The sequence below is a fragment of the Ostrinia furnacalis genome, unplaced genomic scaffold (assembly GCF_004193835.3).
Source record: "Ostrinia furnacalis isolate ACB-3 unplaced genomic scaffold, ASM419383v2 OfSCF0389, whole genome shotgun sequence".
Taxonomy (NCBI): Eukaryota; Metazoa; Arthropoda; class Insecta; order Lepidoptera; family Crambidae; genus Ostrinia; species Ostrinia furnacalis.
The window spans coordinates 1583277-1603561 of record NW_021130628.1 but is presented as its reverse complement, the minus strand read 5'-3'; the positions used below and the strand labels follow the sequence as shown (position 1 = coordinate 1603561).

The 20285-nt window shown below is 42.5% G+C and overlaps 2 protein-coding genes across 2 annotated transcripts in view; both read right to left on the bottom strand.

The window, feature by feature from the left end:
* Nucleotides 1-3095: 3095 nt before the first annotated feature.
* Nucleotides 3096-5667, bottom strand: LOC114362252 (uncharacterized). Its single transcript, XM_028317564.1, has 3 exons — nt 5026-5667; nt 3729-4114; nt 3096-3606 (listed from the first exon to the last, which is right to left on the bottom strand). The coding sequence occupies exons 1-3, from the start codon at nt 5665-5667 to the stop codon at nt 3096-3098; spliced, it is 1539 nt and encodes a 512-aa protein (XP_028173365.1).
* Nucleotides 5668-12007: 6340 nt separating this feature from the next.
* The window catches only part of Vps13 (vacuolar protein sorting 13C), a 51072-nt gene continuing 42794 nt past the window's right edge, over nt 12008-20285 (bottom strand). Inside the window, exons 54-62 of the mRNA XM_028317551.1 lie at nt 20053-20228; nt 19553-19672; nt 19370-19479; nt 19059-19263; nt 18002-18091; nt 17467-17636; nt 15095-15221; nt 14443-14568; nt 12008-13061 (exon numbers count right to left, since the gene is read on the bottom strand). Coding sequence (XP_028173352.1) covers nt 12861-13061; nt 14443-14568; nt 15095-15221; nt 17467-17636; nt 18002-18091; nt 19059-19263; nt 19370-19479; nt 19553-19672; nt 20053-20228 — 1325 coding nt within the window. The 3' untranslated portion in view covers nt 12008-12860. The remainder of the gene's footprint in view (nt 13062-14442; nt 14569-15094; nt 15222-17466; nt 17637-18001; nt 18092-19058; nt 19264-19369; nt 19480-19552; nt 19673-20052; nt 20229-20285) is intronic.

The following is a 20285-nucleotide window of genomic DNA, read 5'->3' as shown; positions in this document are numbered from 1 at the left end:
GAATACCGGACCGAAATAGTGCGTGACGTAATTAATTTAGGGTTGTTACTGGACAGATTGGATTCTCCTCTTATTGGGAGAAAGAATTTTGCGTGATTTTGGGACTTTGGTCGATGAGAAACAATAAAGGTAAATATGACTAATATATCAAAAACATCTCCGACACTCGACTATTGTGGTTAGCTTAACACGAGAGGTTAACGGGATTATTAGTTTTTGTGCGTAACAAATTACCAGCCAGCCGGTCTACCATCAACCAAACCGAATAGAAAAATCTGTCCCCACTGGGAATCGAACCCGGGCCCTCTGGTGGTCTACCACAAAACAACAGACTACTCCCGCCAAATTCCGACCTTTTGGCAACCCTAAATTAGTTAGACAATGCGAATATTTGTTACGGAATACTTTGAAAAATGAGGTTTCGATTAGCATACCTAGAGTCGCAGTCGCACCGTGAAAATTGTGAACGATCGTTGCTAGTGATGGGACAATGTTTTTGTGAAGAACCAGTGAATTTGAGTGTAATTAAGAATCGAGATCTCATAATAATTTAACGTGTTAAAAAGTCACTCATGCATAAAATATCACTTAACATCAGGTCAGGTGTGATTCGGTCAAATATCTGCCTTTAAATGGTAAAACGTGATCGCTTATTTAATGTAGTTTTATTCGATTACATGTGATAGACAAATGGAGATTTTGAGGTTAAACGTAGATTAAATAAGTCTAAAATTGTTTTCAACTAGTTCTCTAGTTGAGACCTGTTTATCTGAAAACAATTCCATTTGAATTCGGACTTAACTTCCGCTGCCATAAAATCGATAGTTTGTCTTGATTTGATTGAGTTGGCGAAAAGTAAGTAAGTTCCTATCGCTGTAAAACTATGGGGAAATCGCGTGTTGACAGCTCGTAAAAACTAAAAAGTAATTACAGTCGATAACACATCAGACTCTACAATTTTGTTGTCATATAGCATCTATTACAACTACATAGGATGTCTCAGTGTATACGTTGATGTGCAGTTATCTGTACATTAATTGATTGGTAGTAGTCCCAATTGGGTTGTCAATCAATAGAAAGAAAGTATTTTACACAGTACACGCACCAAAATATGGTTCATTTCTAATTTAATCGAGTAATTATGATAATCGATTTAATCCTTTGAGCATCTCTAGCACTGCCTATGTCTAACAATTGATTGTTATTAAGTCGCAATTGGGTTGTATGGTTCATATTTCAAATATTAATCCAGTCGACTAATGTAATCGATTCAAAATGATGTATAATAAACCAGTAGGTTTTCAGGAGACACAAAAAACTGTTTAATTTTTACATTTGGATTTGACATTCGTCCTTTTGCACTGACAGCAACGATGTGGTAAGCCCGAATTTCTTGGCGATATGATTAATTACCTAACATTAATCGAGTCTACTAATATAATCGATTCAAAGAAACCTTTGCGCATCACTAGCATTGCCCATAACTTACCAAAACACGTTATGTAACGACTCGCACGCATTTACATACAACGTTGTGACATAGTAAACAAAATGTTGGCGAAATTCCAGAGGTTTTGGGGTATTGAGGACGATCTATGGTTAGGTTCTGTGTTTGGTTGAAGCAATATCTTGGGCTAAAGTTTTTGATTAATAACCCTCCTTCAGAGATCTTCAGAGATTCCTTCGGCAGAGTAGAATACATTTGTCACCAACCCCTACTCTTCCCGCGGGTGTCGTAAGAGGCGACTTAGGGACTACACATCAAACAGAGAATGGGCAGCAGCGCTCTCTGAAAAACATCAATCTTTTAAACTGCGATTTCCAACCCGCCTGCCAAGCGTGGAGATTATGGCAAAACCCTCCACTATAGTGGAGGAGGCTCATAGTCCAGCAGTGGACTGTAAAGGGCTGTTGATGATGAACCCTCCTTCTGGTGCAGTCGGGTAAAAGCTATTTAAGTTGTGTGGGTGAGGAAATAATGAAAGTCAATTCAAATTCTGTATGTATTAATATTTAGGCCCAATAGTGGTGGTTGGCGGGGCACATAGTTCATAGAATGAGGGCTATCGTTTTAGCGTTCACCAGCTTGCGCTACTGTAGAGTAAGGTCCTGTCACTTGCTAGTAGCGAAGACAGTGGCACCATCTGGTGAGTGCTAAAGTGGTAGGAGGACTATCGCATTTGCACTCATCAAGATGGCGCCATTGTAGAGTAAGGTCCTGTCAATCGCCAGGGGTGCTAACTGTTAAGTATAAAAACGATAACCCTCATTGATGACCGTTCGTCCGGGCAGAGAAGAGTGTCGATCACGGTCTGGAGGACGTAGTTTATGAAGGCCTCTCACTTGGTAGACCGACGATCTGGTGAAGTTGGGTAGGACCCGTAGTAGTAGAAATCATTTTGGTTTCGTTAAAACGAAAGTGCTCTAAAAAGAGCATGCTAATATAGAATTCGAACATAACTCCGTGATTCATATTTTCTCGTGCATAAGTCTTAAAGTTCTATGTACCAAATTCGTTACTAGTCAATCTTTTAATGGCCTGCAACTTTGAAGAGCTGCTTAGTCGCTCTGGCAGGCTTCCAGTCTCAATCTCACAGGTCAACGAGTAGCAATAGGTTTTATGAACTAGGCAGGAACGTAGCGATGTATTAGATTTAATGGGATGAACGTTTTGTGTCGTTTCTGCCACATAATCTTTCTTTATGCATCTTATAAGCCTTGGTATGATAAAGGGTGATTTTTCAGTTAAAAATCTACTGGAGAACCCACAATTTTTCGCTCGAAAACGGCTATTATAATTCCCACAGGCAAAGCCGCGGTCAAAAGCCAGTCTGAAAATAACAAAGGACTGAAATAGAAATCCAATTGATACCATTTCATCGGTCCATCGGTCTAATCTAATCCGTAAAGTATTACGGTAACAGGATTAAACGCTTCTATTCAGCAAGACACTGCATAAAAGCTGCTTAAGGGCCCCCGCAGACTAAAGACTTTGTCGGCCGATAGTTTGGTCGGGCTGTTGAACATGTATGGAAGTATCATAGAGATATAGAGAGATGCCAACTAATGCGCTGAGTTCCAAACTCAGTGTCGCATTAGAAATTGACACAAACAAAGTCATCAAAATNTTGTCCATCCAATTGGAGCCCCAGGTAACGTAGGGACTTCCCAACTGGGATTGTAGTGCCTCCAACGACGAGATGGGTCCCAGCTGGTGGCGCCTGCCGAGGCCCATGGAAACACAGAGCTTCAGATTTCTCGAGCGCCACTTCTAATCCTAGTTCGCGTATTCTGCGGACCACGATCGCTACGCCGGCCGTAGCGCGTCGTACCGCCTCTCGGATATCATCCCCGCGGGCCGTCACGAGAGTGTCGTCGGCGTAACATGTCACACCGACCCCCGTAATTAGACGCCCGCGGAGGACCCAATCGTACCCCAGGTTCCACAGGAGAGGCCCAAGGACCGACCCCTGTGGAACTCCACACAAAGCTTTCTGGCGGAGAACTCGCCCATCTTTCCCTTCCAGAGTAACCTCTCGGTTGGCCAGATAGTCGGCCACTACGTTTTGGAGGTATAACGGGACGCCGTGGTGTACAAGAGCCTGCCTGATGCAAGCCCATGGTAGGCTATTAAAAGCATTTTTAATGTCAATAGACACTGCCAACAGTACCCCTCCTCGGGCCACCGCTTTTTCAGCTAGCTCTTTGACCCGTAAAATGGCATCTACCGTCCCTCTTTCGGCTCTAAACCCAAATGCTCGTCGAACGTCCATTGTCCATCCAATTGGAGCCCCAGGTAACGTAGGGACTTCCCAACTGGGATGGTAGTGCCTCCAACGAGGAGATGGGTCCCAGCTGGTGGCGCCTGCCGAGGCCCATGGAAACACAGAGCTTCAGATTTCTCGAGCGCCACTTCTAATCCTAGTTCGCGTATTCTGCGGACCACGATCGCTACACCGGCCGTAGCGCGTCGTACCGCCTCTCGGATATCATCCCCGCGGGCCGTCACGAGAGTGTCGTCGGCGTAACATGTCACACCGAGGTGTAGCTGAGCCTTATCCCGACCTATCCAACCAATGCTCAGGTAGTCCGCATAAATGTGCAGACTCCGTCTCTACCACATCCATCTTTTAACAGTGACGGCTTGCTGATCCGCCACCGACCACTCGGAGATAAATTTACACGTATACACGAGGGACTCGTAGTACCTAGTATATGTATACAACGAGCCACCACGCTACTAACCGCCCTCTGCAAACAAGAGGCTATTGAGTGGTGGAAGTCTACATCGGGACAAAAACACTCAAAAGCACTCATTCAGGGATATAGCAACAAAGTAACTAAGGAACTGCTAAAGTTCAAAAGATACAAACTGTGCAGTGACTAGAATACTAACCGGCCACTGCAAACTAAACAAACACAAATCAAACATGAACAATGAACATGACCGAGGAAACTCTGTGCAGATTCTGCCATACAGAAGAAGAAACGGCCATGCATGTTCTTTGCTCATGCGGCCCGCTTATGAGCATAAGAAGTATCCATCTCGGGCGACACATCATGCACCCGGATGAGATAGCAGTTATCACGCTCCAAAGAATCTGGAAATTTATAGAACCAACGGGACTAAGCAGTGAACTCTAAACACAAGGGCTGCCACAATAGATTAAACCTGGTCGAGCTGGCGCAAATGAAGGCCCAAAAACCAATAGTAATAAGTACCTAGTATTAAGGCAGTCTGTTAACACCTTTGCTGCGGCAGTAACTTTCTAATACTTTCCATTCCTTCGGTACAAGGTCGGTAAACCTGGTATTAAAACTTACATTGTGGCGGCACAAGGCGTAAAGACCTTGTAATATTTAAGATATATTAATTTTATTTTTGGCTTCATGTTAATAGATATTGTGTTTTTTTTTNAACCCAAATTGGGTGGTAGCTAGGTTCGGCCCTTGCTCTTCTAAATGCTTGATAAGACGCCTAGCGATAATTCGCTCCAGTAACTTGGCTATCTCATCAAGCAATACTATAGGACGGTACCCGGAAGGGGAGTCTGGTGGTCGCCCCTCCTTCCTTAATAGGACCAAACGTCCACATTTCCATTGCGCTGGAAAGCGCCCCTGCTCAAGACAGGCGTCAAAGAGCCGCTGTACTCTGCCCCCAAGGGTCTCTTCGGCCAGCGCCCATGCCTTTCCCGAGAGTCCGTCTGGACCCGGGGCCACATTCTTCCGGCGCATTCTTAGATAGGCTGCTCCAAGTTCACCCTCTGATATAAGCTCAGGTGCAGCTGTCGAGGCCACTGGGTGGGGCCTCATGACTGGTGGAGTATGTTCTGCGCGCGCTGGAAAAAGACCTGCGACGACCGTAGCGAGCACGGCCGGTTCCAATGAGAGCGCTTTATATGGCCGTCCCCATGGATCACTGGTAAGCGTGGCAAGCAGATTTTTTCGCGCCTCCACTTTAGCTCTGGCTATGGCAATCTTTAGAGCTTTTTTGGCCTCCTTATAGGCTTCGCGAAGTGGATCGTCCTGGTCTGGATCGCGGACACGTCTCCGGTGGTGCCGGTAGGCTTCGCGGCGTGCTGCGTTGCACGCTCGACGCAATACAGCGATGGCCTCTGACCACCAGTAGACTTGTCGGCGAGGAGGCAGTGGACCAACGCGAGGCATGGACGCATCACACACGTGCGTCAAGCTACCCGGAGCCATTCCGCCTCCTCATCCACCTGGACGGGTCCAGCTGGTGTTGGGAGCCAGGCTTTTACAAGGGCTGCTGCCTGAAAGGTATCTCTATCTAAAGCACCAAGTTTCCACCGCGGATATACGGTGCCACGCCCGGCGAGACTGGGTGTATTGCTGTTGGGTGAGGCGGGTATATCCCATCTAATGTATAGATGGTCGGACAGTGTTTCCACCTCAGTAAGTACTCGCCAGTCAGCCGCGCGGGTAGCAATCGCAGGGCTCGCCAGGGTTATGTCCACAATAGATGTCCCCTGTGGCCGAACGCATGTTGGTTCGGAACCCGTATTTAAAACTACGAGCCCCAGTGCTGTGGCCCACTCTAAAACTAAGTCTCCTCGGCGGTCTGTGGCGCGAGCTCCCCAAGCTATTGATTTGGCATTAAAATCGCCACCCACCAGTGCAGGGAATTGAGACTGCCGTATTATAGCACTCAGTCTGTCCAGACTAGCCTCAACTGCAGCAGTGCTTTTACTGGGAGAAAGATAGACCCCTACTAACAGTATATCACTCCATTTTCCGACAACAAAGCCGTCTCCTTTCTCTACCACCGCAATTTGCAACCCTTGTGCCACTTTTATGGCAACTACACCTTCCAGATCCGCTGCCCAGTCGTCTCGGTCGGTGGGGACCCAGTACGGCTCTGACACAATCGCCACGTTCATGGACCACTCCATCATATGCTGTAACAATAAGTCTTGAGCACCGATGCAGTGGTTAACATTCGCCTGCATGAATTGTAGAGCCATTACGGGCACTCCACCTCAAAATCCATCGCCGGTCCACTGCTCTGGACCTGAGTGTTGGCAGCCGGTAGCGTTGGCTGGCCCTTTATTCCTCTCTTCGGCTTCGGTGGGGTGCAGCTTTTGCTCCCCATCTTGTGGTTTGCTCCTTGGCCGGCTTCTGCACAGACAGGGCAGTGTGGAGGAGCGGTACAGTCTCTTGCCAGATGTCCCGACACACCGCAGCGGTAGCAGTTTCCGCTGCGGTCTATGCCAGTCGAGCACTGTGCACTGACGTGACCCTCCTGCAAGCACTTAAAACATTTGAAGGGCCGCCTCTCTAAAATTTTAACGTGGGCCGATACCCAACCCACAAGAAGTCGTCCTTTAGCCAATTTTTTAGCGACCGCGACGGGGACCTTTATGACGACAGTCCCACAGCCTGAGAAGTTTTCTCTTATAAGGCCCACCTTTACTGACTCAGTTGCGCAGCAGCCAGCTTTAGCCACGGCGGCCACAATCTCCTCCTGCGTTGTGGAGTCATCTAAGCCTGACAAACGTACGTCTACTGTCTTAATCGGCCTGGAAACTCGCACTGCATCCTCTGGCAAGACTTCTTTGAGTTTTGCAGCAAGTGCATCTGCTCTGTCACCACAGGATTCCCCTGGCACCTCCAGGAGTTTGGCACCTGTTTTGGTGCTCCTAAACCGCATGGAGGTTATATCGAAGTCACTAATGTCAATTTTAGACCTTGCTTCCCGCATAACTTCTTTGTAACCTATTCCCTTCCCTACTGCATCCGGCTGTAAACTGAGCACGATGGCAGCCGTGCGAGGTGGGCGAAGTTTGGGAATCTTGGCCTTCGTTTCAGATTTACGAACCTGGGGCTGGATTTCAGTGAGTTCCTTCTTCCTACGGTTTGCTCCTCGCCTAACCACTGTAGACCACCCTTCGTCAATTGACACAGGAGGAGGCGGAAGTGGGCGTGACTCACGCGCAGGTTCTGGGGCCGAGCGTTTAGCACCCTTTCTGTTTTGGCTACGTCTGGTAGCAGGCATGGGCTCAATGGCCGCAGGCTTGGGGTCAACAGGTGGAGCTATTTTACTTGCTACTTCTGGTTTGGCTGGTATGACCTTTCTAGGTGCGGGTTTTGGAGCGGACTGCGGCTTGGCGGCTGCCGTTTTAGCTGCTTTCTTAGACTGTGGCTTAGAGGCAGTTTTTGGTGTCATTGCCAGAGGTGGAAAATCAGTGTCCATCACTGTCTTCTCTCTTCGCCTATCCGCCGCTAATGGGGGTCGGAGACGTTCTTCAGGCAGTAGCCTGGGCTGTAGTGCCTCGATCCGCGCATTCACCATGGTCCCGACTTGGACCATGATGTCACGCGTAAAATCATCCCGCTCCGGCTGCGTCTGATTCAGCTGGGTGGCGGGAGCTTTATTGCTCTGCTCCTTTAAGAGACGGAATTCCTTGCGGAGTTCTTCCAATTCCTGGGACATTTTCTTGTTTGCGGCTGTTAGCAGCCGAATTTCCTCCGTTGGGGACCGCGCAGAAAGGACCTCAAGTGCCCCCGCAATATTCATGGCGGCCTCTTTGAATGTCTTTTGAATGGGACCCGAAATGTTGCCGCTCTTTTTAGAAGCAAGAACGACGGCATCCGTGCTGGTGCGTATCTGCTGCAGCAGTTCTTCTGTTGTTTGTTCTCTTGCCGAGTACTCGGCCCGGTTGCGCATCCGGATTAATTTGCTCGTCCAGAGCTCGGCCTGCTCATCGGTCTCCATTTCCCGTTGTTTCTTACGCTCTCGGGCCTCTGTCTCTTCGATAAGTGCACGCTCGGCGCATGCGCCAGTCTTGGCAGGCCTTCCACGACACTTTTTTCCTACATGTGCTTTGGCTTTGGGGGGTCGTGCTGATGAGCTAGCAGAATCCGAACCTTCATTTGTCTCGTCTCTATCAGGCATATGAGGCCTTTTTGTTGCCGCCAACCGCGAGGCAATGCGCGAGCTGGCCCGCGAGCTCAGTCGCGACCTCTTTGATGCGACTGACGCGAAGGACACGTCAGATGCACTTCCGTCCTGTTCTGAGTCATCATTCTCGATGCTTTTCAATGTATCTCGCCTCACAAAGAAGCGGGAGTCGTATCCAGTTTTATGTACATTTTTGGCATTTGAGCCATCGCCGCTTTCTACCATATTTACATTGTTTATACATGTCGGTTCATGCTCAACATCACCGCCCTCTTCGATATTTACAATACTACAACTTTTTACAATATCTACAGCATCGCCGCTTTCCTCATCTCCTATCGTACTATATACATTATTTACATACGCAGTTTCCTGCGGAACAGCGTTGGCCCCCCCGTATACATAGGGCCGACTACCTTGTGGGCAGCCACGGGATTCCCCAGCATGGCTGGGACCCGCCCGGGTACTATTTTCCGTTTGACGACTGTTCATTTTTATAAACTGCTTGCGGGCGCAGCTGCCCCACCTTTCCTCCCCGGGTGGGGTAGCGGCCAACGATACTCCGCTGACCATATCGAATCTGTTAGGACCCGATATCGCTCTTCGGCCCCCACCACACCTTGGCGTTTGAGGGTTTTAGAGACTTTTCCTTGTCTTGGCCCCGACTTCCATAGCCGGGACCCCCGGTCCCCCTCCATTGGGGGATTACGGGTTGCCCGACAGGCCCGCCGAATTGACGTAACCTGCCGCGCAGATGAGATGTTAGCCGCCCGCATGTACAATCATGCGGACGTTGCCCAGGATGCACCAACGTGGAGGTCTCTCACCATCGCACCCCATGTAATAACTACTATCTTAAGGAACCAACACAAGTATTCAAATATGTTTATAAAATCAAATAAGTTTTTTTAAATAAATATCTATCTAGGAATGTAGGTATGCTAGTGAATGGTGAACTAGGAATTGTTATAACTATTTGTAGTTTTAATTCAATGTAAGTCAAATAAAATTCTTTAAAATCAACAATAAACAAATTATATCATCCGTTCACAAATGAAATTAAAAAACAAATTTATAGAAACTTTCAGAGTCAACATTAGTTGGTAATTTAAGTTTTAATCAAATTTGAACCGAATGATTCGGCCGAATATTCGGTTCGGTACATTTTGAACCGAATATTCGGCGGAACATTCGTATTCGGTTTAATCTACATTCGGTGCATCTCTACTTATAACTCTAAAAACACGCTCTATCATTAAGCTCCAAAGAATATCAAACACAAAAATACTTATTTTAAAAATTGGGACAACTAATTTCATTTTTATTTGGATAGATATACCTACGTACCTACTTAAGTATATTGTAATCATGTTAAATAAAGTTTCCTTAATATTTTCATAACTTTGCATAACACCAATACTGTGGTTTTTGCGGCGAATGCGATGAGGTGGAAAATGCCCGCTAATTTAGGATTAAAACTTCATGCAAATTGGCTTCGAACAATAAGTACCTGCCAATACAATGAAATAAGGTTCAGAATGCTTCATCATCATCAAAAAATAAACAAAATACCTACAAAAATACTACCCTACATAATTTCAGCCATAGAACGTCCACTGCTTCAGTCAGAATGCTCACTGGTGGTTAATTTAAAAACAGCGCTGCAACCAGCTACTTAGGGAAGTAGGAAGTCGCCAAGGGCCGAAAATGGTCACATCACATCACATCAAAATTTTATCATTTCTTTTTATGACGAGCTTTTTTTTAACTGCCTTTTTTAAGGTATTATCCTAACATACTTTTCAACGAAAGAACAGGATTAAAAATAGATGGAGTCTACTGACACTATGTGTATTGTTCTACTCGTTTCCTATGTAACGGTTATGTCGGCTCTTAGTTCCGCAAATTATCTAATGGAAATGTTTGTTTGCGTCTCTAACTATGCTTAGTTCTTGCATGCAATGCCTTTATATTTAAAATACGGCGCGCAAATGCAAAGTCCGCGTAATCCGACGTCTATGCGAACACACAGGAAAAGTTAAAGAAATATTATCACGAGCTTTGCTGTGCTCATTTGATTTCAAGAAAAAAGGAAAATAAGTATGTACCTATTAATTTCTTTATTGGCTCTTATAGATTAGAATAAGTGTCATATAAACATAATAAGCAGTAGGTATGAATACGGATTCGGCAGTGTAATTACTTAATACGAAATACCAACCTACTGAGTAGATCATCAATTTCGTTACGCAATGATTAACGCAAACCATCATAATTAGCTGCTATTTTATCTGATGCTATTATGTATGCACATAAGTTTAACGCACAGTAACAAGTTTCCTAGAATATACTTAAGAAAACCACGTTACTCGTGTCGAAAATAGAGGGAAGGGATGCCCATGCCTAAGCACTAAGCTTGTATTAATCCAAAGAAATACGTTTGCCAAAAGCGTCGCTAATCGCTCGCTTGATTACCCACTAACCCCTTTATTCGAGTAGGTTCGATTCAAACACGATTATTAAGTTAACGATACGCTTGTAAATTTAAACGTCTCCGTAAACTGGAGACGTCTTTACGAAGGAAGACGTAAGCCATCGCTGAAAACATCGCTTTTACTGTCCGAATATAAACCCTTTATAACCATTTGATTGTAACACGTTTATACGGATTGGGTTTATGTCCAAATTTTACATATTAATCATAGCAGTAAATTGATAATGCTCAGACATAACGCTCGGAACGGCAGACGTTTGAAGGTTACAAGGAGAAAACTGCAGTTTTCTTCGACTCGTTATTTAACACAGAAAACTAAGCTTTTAGATCTTTAGGAATTGCCTATGCTTCCATTTGTGGAGATATAATTGTGTACGTGCCACGAGTCGTGTATTTGGTTCAGTTCAACGTTCCCATAATTAGGTAATTTACGGCGTAAATATTGTGCATAACCGCTCATTCAGTATTCATGGGGTTACAGCTAAAAATAACCAGACAGCAGTATATCTATAGAGATAGATTAGAGCTAATAGGTCAAACAGTCACATAATAATAATAACAGAATCATCCTAATAAATCTGAAAGATAAAAGGTAATAGGAGTATCTAAGAAAACAAAGCAATAATATAATTTATTGTATTTATTAAAAATCGATCGTACACAAGCTTGGATAATAATACAAAAACGAGTCGAAATGATTAGTAAATTGTGCAATAAGCAAAAATCACAAAGGTTATATTGTAACGAACGTCTGCACAAAAGGCCTCAATAAATAAATACGACAAAATATGTAACAAAATTTATACATCTGGTGAGTTGTGTAACTTTAGCGCTCGACGCGAAGCCCGCAACTCTGTGCAGCAACTTACATTTCGGAAATTAACAACATTTCTTACAGAATTACAACATATATTGGTGTTCCCAAGTCACGTCATAATTCACATAAGGCACTGGGACTGAACTATTCAGCTTGAAACGTGCCCAAACCAACATAAACACTATAATAACCATTCAACGTTATGTAGAATTCAGTATGTTAACATAAACAAAATTTTAAACTGCATCCATTAACAATAACAATCTTTGTACTCTTATATTCGGTAAGTAAAATTACAGTCATTGGTTACTACAGGTTGATTTGGTGGTGGTCTTTATTTTTATATAAGTACTTACAAAATTAACAAATCTAACATCATTATAGACCTAATTATCACGGAAACATAACAAGATTCAAACAACACATTCAGAGTTCTTCAAAGTATTCGAGTATTGAATTCTTATCGATTGTGTCTTGATTGTAAAGAATGAAAATAAGTAGTATTAAAACCACTATTCGGTAACGGAAGACTGAAATATTGTAAAACAACTTACAAAATATTAAAGTCTTATATAAATGCATTGCAAAATACTTCAAGAGGTACCTATGCTTTGATGCGCTCTCAAAGCGGTCTACTGATCAAGCTATGAGATGCTTTTGTAAAAGTCGTAGAAAATAGCGCAAGGAGAAATACGAACTATTAATAATATCATACAATAAGTATAAATCGAGTCTTAAATACCATGCAGGCATGGAACTTTATTTCATGTGAGGTCACTATTATAGAAAATATGCACTTATAATTAAGTCTACTGGTTACAGTTGTACAAATTACAACCATATTTCTGTAAAGGTAGTCTTGGTTTCGGGGCGTTTAAAAAATCAATTCCGTACAAATGTACTAGCTAAATTGTACATAATAAGTATACTAATAACGAAACACAAAAAGCACGATTAAAGCTAGTCAAAAAAGTCCGTTCTTAGCACAGTCAGCGGAAGCCTTTTGGGCCGATATGGTGCAGGTTAACGTGATAGGCGAGAGTATGCAGCGCTGTGCGAAAATCGAATATAAGTAGAAAGAATTGCTCGACTTGTTCCGCGAGCGTGATTCTTTCTACGTCCTCATGTCAACGCGCCGACCGCATGAGTCGCTCGCACTGGGCTAGCAAATACTTCTTCTGCTGCTCGTCGTACAAGAAGATGAGTTTCCCGGAGCCCGACGATGGGAACATGCCCAAAACCTTCTTTTTGGCTGTGGGAATGTACACGCCCTTGTTGGCTGCTGTCGGCACGTCCGGAATCTCCGACCAGAGGTACGACCAAACAATCTGATAGAAAATATTACATTATTGTTAATTGTAGTTCTAGTTCCACCCAATAATTTGACATAGGAACCTACTATAGGCGATAAAAACCATTATAACAAACATGTTAACTCCTATGGACCAGTATAAAGTTCATTGCTTTGCTTTCGTTTCTACTTATCCCGAAAAAATTAAAAAGTCCACACGCTGAACTCGCGAAATTATAATAAAACGCGCTCATGTTCACATTCAAGCAATGGTTATACACCAAAATTGCTTCTGGAGCGCACCCCAAAGTGGGTAATTTCATGAAATATTTACTAGTTATTGAATACATCGAGATACGCGAGGCGACGTTTTCATATACATAAAACATGACCCGCCGAGACCAAGCGGTGTAAACAACTTTAGCCAATTATTGTATGTATGTTCCCATAAACAAACACCTATGACGTCGGCGAGGCGTTCGTAATATCGTGAAAACGGATTGCGTGAGGCTATTGACATTATTCACGGAGCGGAGTAAAAAAACAAATGTCTACCTAGGTATATTCACACATCTTCCTTTAATATTATAGACTGGTGATAAAAAAGCTTTTAAGTAAACAACAAACGACGAGAAACAGTAAAATGATTTATTATCAAAAATTAATTTGTAACCTAGGTAGTAAAAAATATGTTTTCCTTTCAAGAATCTTTTTAGCAAATTATGTAGGGACCGTGAACGATGGATTACCGCCATGCATTACCGGTAATGTAGCGAATATTTACTTTCGCACCGAGACATGCCTCGCGACCTTGCCTATAAGTGCTCTTTACTTTTAAGAAACGTTAAAGGCCTGTAATGATTCTGTGACGCAAAAAAAAATATCTACATACAATACTAGGAAATAAGATGTGGTTTCGTATTTTATACTATCTGCGGGAAATAAAAAGTAATAACCACAGAGATGTCAGTGCCTGTACTGCCTGTAGATATTTTAAGACTTTGAAATCTAGTCTATGCTCACTTGAAGACGTAGAAAAATAAAAAATGCAGTCAATTTCAGCCAGCGGCAGTCAACTACTAGACATGTCTCCCTCAAAAATCCCTTTCGCGCTTTTTTCAGCTCCACTACGAGCTTGTGGTCGTCGGCCCATCTAGCAAGTGTGCGTCTTACACTATACAGGGTGTTAGGTAAATGGGTAAATGAGCCGACACTAGCCCATGTTAACATGGTCATATAAATGGTATGGTGAAGTCAGAAAATTGATATCATGATTTAACGTTAACGTTTCTTAAAAGTAAAGACTTCGTCTTAAATACAGGGTGTATTTAAGACGAAGTCTTTATCCTAGAACCTGTTTAAATTACCTTTTATCGTTTATTCCTCATTTAAACATGTTAGTTAGATTGTATTCGTACCTGCCACCCGCCGAAGACGTTATTCTTCTCAAGGTACAGAAGCCGCTTGTCCGTGCACATCACCACTTCCTTGGCAGGAATGACCCACACGTGGGCCTCATATGTGTCCGTACTCACGAACTTGCCCTGGTGTTCATAACAAACATAGTTTACAGCAAGATATATATTTATTAAAAAAAAGTTCAATAGGTACGCGAATATAACCTACTAGATATTTTTTGTCATCATTGATCGTTGATTACTTTAGTTTTATCGTAAGTGCCTTTAGACTAAATTGGTTCTACAATTGTATTGTAATCGTATCTATGTTAGTCTAGTAAAATGAACTTTAGCACCTATCATAACTAATTTAATGCCAGAGTAATAAAATTGCGGTTTTATGTCATACACTGAAGTAAGTCTTAATAAATACTTCAAATAAGATTAGGTACGAAGAGACGGCCACGGGGTAGAAAACATTAAAAACTAAAATTAGTTCGTTCGTTTCAGCCAAATAACGTCCACTGCTGAACAAAGGCCTCCCTCAAGCAGTTCTACAACGAGCGGAGCTGCGCCGCCCGCATCCAAACACCTACCTAACATTATTGTATTCAAGAAAATAGCAAAATATGCACAATTCTACTACTATATTAGTACCAAACGTAAAACGTACCTTTTCCAACTCGAACAGCATCTTATATCCTTCGGCGTGTAGCCGAGAGTAGGGCCTTACGCCAGAATCAGCCGGCAAGTACCTCGCCGCTCGTCGCTTCGTCACCTCTTCAGACAGATCTGCCGCCCTGTTAGTTCATCGGTAATGTTAAAACGCAAATGTTTTATGTCTGCAGTTTTGGTGATATTGACGGTGGTTTAGATGAAATTATTTTAAAAGAAATGAGGACACCGTTTCATTGATATTAACTTTCATACGTGGCGTAGTTTTAAGGACCTGGAAGATTTATGCCACATTGAAATCCTGGATGTTCCGCTTAGTAATGAGAAGGACACTAAAATAATAAGTGAAGATTATAAATGGTTCAAGTTGTTGATTTTCAAGAAATCAAAATAGAATAAAAACACATAGAATCTTGAGTATCTAATTGATGAGTGACCAAACCATGACATAAAAAAACGTGCAATAAACATAAAAAACTATGCCTAAGTTTACTTTTAAAAAGAAGCGACAACAAACTACAGCCAAAGCAATTCACACTACTTCAAATGGGTTGAACTTCGAGTGAACTTAGCTGCCCAATACATCACCCGGCCGAGGTGAAATGTTACCGAAGTTTGTACTTAACTAATAGCTAACGTATACGTTCCGACGCCAGTTGGAATGTGTAAATTTCACTGTATGACGCGTTGTTATTAAGCCTTAAATAACTTTTAGCTTCTTGGAGATATCATTTTTATTAAAATTGAGCGTGTTGGAAACTTATTTACTAACAGTGTGGTAGACGAAGAAATAAAATAGTACGGATTCTCACCCGTTTATATTTATTAGACACTTGCCATTCACATGCATACATTTTGGCACATCCCGTGACAAAGAATAAATTTTTTTACAGACAATAATAACAGGCGTATACAACATTGACATAAAAATCAATTACATCCAAATAAATCAGACCGACGTCAATAGTTCTGTAGATTATTTCCTAAAAACATATCTACACAAACACTAAATATTTTGTCGAAGATACGAAGAAGAGTCAAGTTGTCGATTTATTACTTAATAACACCTGAGCATAAATAGATAGGGTGCGGACGAAAAGTCTTCATGAGTTTCCATAAAACTAACGTAATACTTCCGTAAAATACTGTATGAATAACCTTTTAATGGATGTGAGTAGTCCCGAAGTGAAATCGACGACTCCGCCGACGGGGCGCACGATAACTCCCAGGGCCCCGCGGCCCAGCCCCTTGAAAAACCCGCCCGCACCGCTCTCTTGCGCGCCCTGTATCGGCCGCAGGACCAAGCCACACACGCCTTCCACGAAGCCCTATGTGACAAGAAGAGCGCTTTCACATTATTCGATAAAGACTTATTAATAGCTCGACTCGATACTTTACCCCAACCGCTTTTTTGGGGAATTGTGTTTCGCAAGAGCTAGAAAGAAGCCGCTTGACGTCAGTCATTTTTTTTAAAGCTTTTTTTTAATTTTCTCAAATCTACACTGTAATGAAATAAAAAAAGATAATGTCTTACATAATTTTATTTTGAAACTCATCTATCAAGGTAATTTTAACTAAGCCATAGTGTATGGCAAATAAACACAAGTTTAGCCATCCTTGTATGCATGGTAAGAAACTCACTCTCACTAGTTTCAAACCACCAGTTTTCCGCCATATAGTTTTAAATTTTCAGGAGACTGTAGGAGCATAAAGCTTCCATATATCACTTCGACTTTCCACTTGTCACTGTTCTGTTCCATCCACAAACTTCGCGATGGTAATTGATAAGGTATGGTTGTACGTTTAATCCGTCTAATGTGAAAACGCTCTAAAACCCATCAGTCACTAAACAATATCGGTTAATAATCGGCTTACCAACCGAAAATTATACACAGCTGTCAAATAATCTGAAAGTATTTAGAAGTCCCAATAATTTTTCGTCATATTCTCGTCCAATTAAATTTTGCCTAACATCATCACACCTTTGAACAAAACTTCGGCAACATTTCACATCACACGCGTTTGGTTACAGAACCCATTTAGTTCTTTACCAGCACCAAATGTCACAACATGCGCGGAAAGTTGTTACTGTGAGTAACGTATTCTTGAAGCAAAAGGCCTGGTTTCCACTAAGGCGGAGCGGAGAAACATTTTGAATAACCAATCAGATTGAATGAAATTGCTAGAATGAAATCTGATTGGTTATTCAAAACATTTCTCCGCTCCGCCTTGGTGGAAAACGGGCCTTACAATTTCAATATTGGAATTCAACAATTTCAATGCGTCTCAACAAGCGTGTGAAATAAAAAAGCATGCGTCAAAGAACAAAAACATGATGGTTTAAATGGGAACGTAGTCGAATCATCGAACCTCTTGACGGCGTCTAAGGAGCCGGAGGCAAAGTCCACGACCCCAGCGGTGGGTCTGGCGACCAGCCCCACGGCACCCCTGCCCAGCCCCTTGAAGAACCCTTCCACGCCCTCATCCCGAGCCCCTTCGAAGGGCTTCGTGAACACTCCGGTAACACCGTCAAACACTCCCTGTTTTGCGATGTTAATATTATCACCCAGTCTTAATTTTATACTTTCACAGAAGGTAGAATTTTATATTGAGGATGTTGGGTCAAGTTCTAGATTTAATGGACGAAAGTGTAAATTCAATATTTAAGTTTCAGGGTGGCTCCACACTGCGCTCGCGCACTATCTGAGCCAGCGTTACATTAATATTTACTATTTTCTTGATGTATTCGCAAATCGCGTTGTTCTAGAACAATCTAGTTGGTTTCAGAACATATCTAAATGTAACTGTACTGTGTATAATTGTCTCTAAGGTCGAGTATCAAACAGTTCGTGCACGAGGGCAGTTGTGGAACTTTAAAAAGCTCCGCTAATTAAAGAATACATACCATAACAAGCCCCTTTCCGCTACGAGCAAGTCCTTCTTGCAAGTTTGCAGGTGGTTTGTTTATATTATCTCGACGACGTCTTTGGTAATCCTGTCATGAGAATAAGTTTGATCAAATATTGTATTCTTTTTCGGTCAAAAGCATGTATCTTTAAAAGATTGGTTATCTTTTAGCAGTAATGGAACCTATTTTAAGAAATAAACATCTCAGGTATATTAATCAGCGAAATATACGTGAAGGGTGGTGTGGTGGACTGCAGTGGACTGTATGCGTCTGTGTGTGTTCGAGAGCGCTGACCGGACGATGATGACTGCCGTTGAGAGCTTGCCCTTACTATGTCAGGCGTAGTAGGTGCTACTTGCAGGAATAAAACCACTATTTCACTTGCTGAGACTTCTCGCGTTTATTATTCGCTTCCTTTTCTCAGTTCTTGCTTCTTCAGATCACTTGTTACTTGGAGCACTTGTTCTCTGAACTGAACNTTTAAAAAATACTTAAATCTTGAATAACTTGGAAATGAACAAGTTCCGGACATGGTGTCATATGACTTAAATGACTGCAAATAAGCTCTACTTTAACCCCTTTCAAGGAATGTATCGCTTTACCTGTCACCCTGTATTTTTAGAACTCAAATACCACGATGCACAGTGGTGCTACAGCTTTGGTGCCATAGTAATAAAATGCTAAGGCGGACGTATTCTATCAGAATACAGCACTTTTATTTTTTGGCCGGCACTTTTGATTTTGGACCAAAATGGATGATGTCCTTTATCACAATGCGTAGTAAAGAAAATGCGCACGTAAATAATTATCGTTTTACGGGTCTTATTTATTAACATCGTGACCTCACATGATGTGACTGTTAGTTGGTCGATTAAACATCAAACAAATGAATCGTTGATACTTTTCAACAGCTCAGTGAGCATTTCAGCTCAGCACCAACCTAAGTCAAACCAAGATGACACATTGACAGTAAAAAAACAAGAGACGTTTTGAAAGCATCAAATATTCGTCGGATCAGACAAAAAGTCCGTTTAAGACTCAAACAAAAAAAAACAGAACAAACCTGGAAGGGTTCGTAGAAGAGATCCTCAACGCCCTTCTTAAGGCCGATGACCAGGCCATACGGATTTCCGATCACATCCAGTCCAAGCACCAAAACATACAGCTGTTTCAACGCTTGCCCCGTATAGTGGCTCTGCGCTTGCGAGATGAGTTCTTTCTGAGAGAGGAACTCATAGTTGCGTTCATAGTATGACAACCTGGGAAAGATAGAAAAAGTTACTTTGTGTACTTTCATTGTTGAATATGTAATTCTATCGATATGCTCTTGTATAGTGCTAAAATTAAAGTATTAAAATAACTTACTTGAACACTACATCGTTCATATCGGTCAAAGTAACGCCTATACTTTGTAGCACAGTGCCTATGAAAGTAGGCAGTTGAGTCGCACCACCGAGTGAGAAGGAAACGTGAACCTAAAACAAGGCATCATATGGTTTAGATTTGATACTACCTATTTGGTTTATTTTATACACGTGAATGACTCACCTTAAGCGGCGATAAATGCAGATTGTCGTAGAAGTTCTTCTGGTCCGAAGCAACTCCTAAAGCAGCCAGTGCTTCTAAGGGCTGTCCAGCCTTTTCTAAGTCTAGTTCGAAGGCATCCAGCTGCAACAACATTACATTATAAACACGCTAGTAAACAGTAGAAGATAAATATGCAATACGGGTAATTGTTTCCATTTTGATTAGGACATTGCAGAGCTGAATAGTTCGTTGTAGCCGTCAATCTAATTGCCATTGAGTGAGATATTGGCAGAATAGGCAAGCAGAGGATGGATAAAAAACGGGAGATGGTGTTCGTTGGCGCTTTTTGGATACCTCCAGCTACACTGCAAATTGGCTAAAATGATAAAGCGTTTTTGGCGGTTCACTAAGATTGTGATCTCAGTTGAAACGACTGTTATGGTGAGTAACCTAAACATTTTAATTTCTGTCAAATTATGTGTTTTTATTTTAAAATAATTATTTTGATGGGATATACGTACCGCCTCCTGTTCCGTAAGCACTCGTTGCGGGAACATTCCCATGAGTGCGTTAACAAGTCCCATGTCGACTTTCACATGGAACTCCTGAATCAGCACCTTGTAGTACTTATACTGGCGCACTTTGCTGTGCTCCATTATACGCTCCACTATGGATACTTCGATGAAGGGTTTCATGCCTGTGGAGAAATGGTTTTTTAGATTCTTTGCTTAATACGCTGATATCGGTGGCGTAC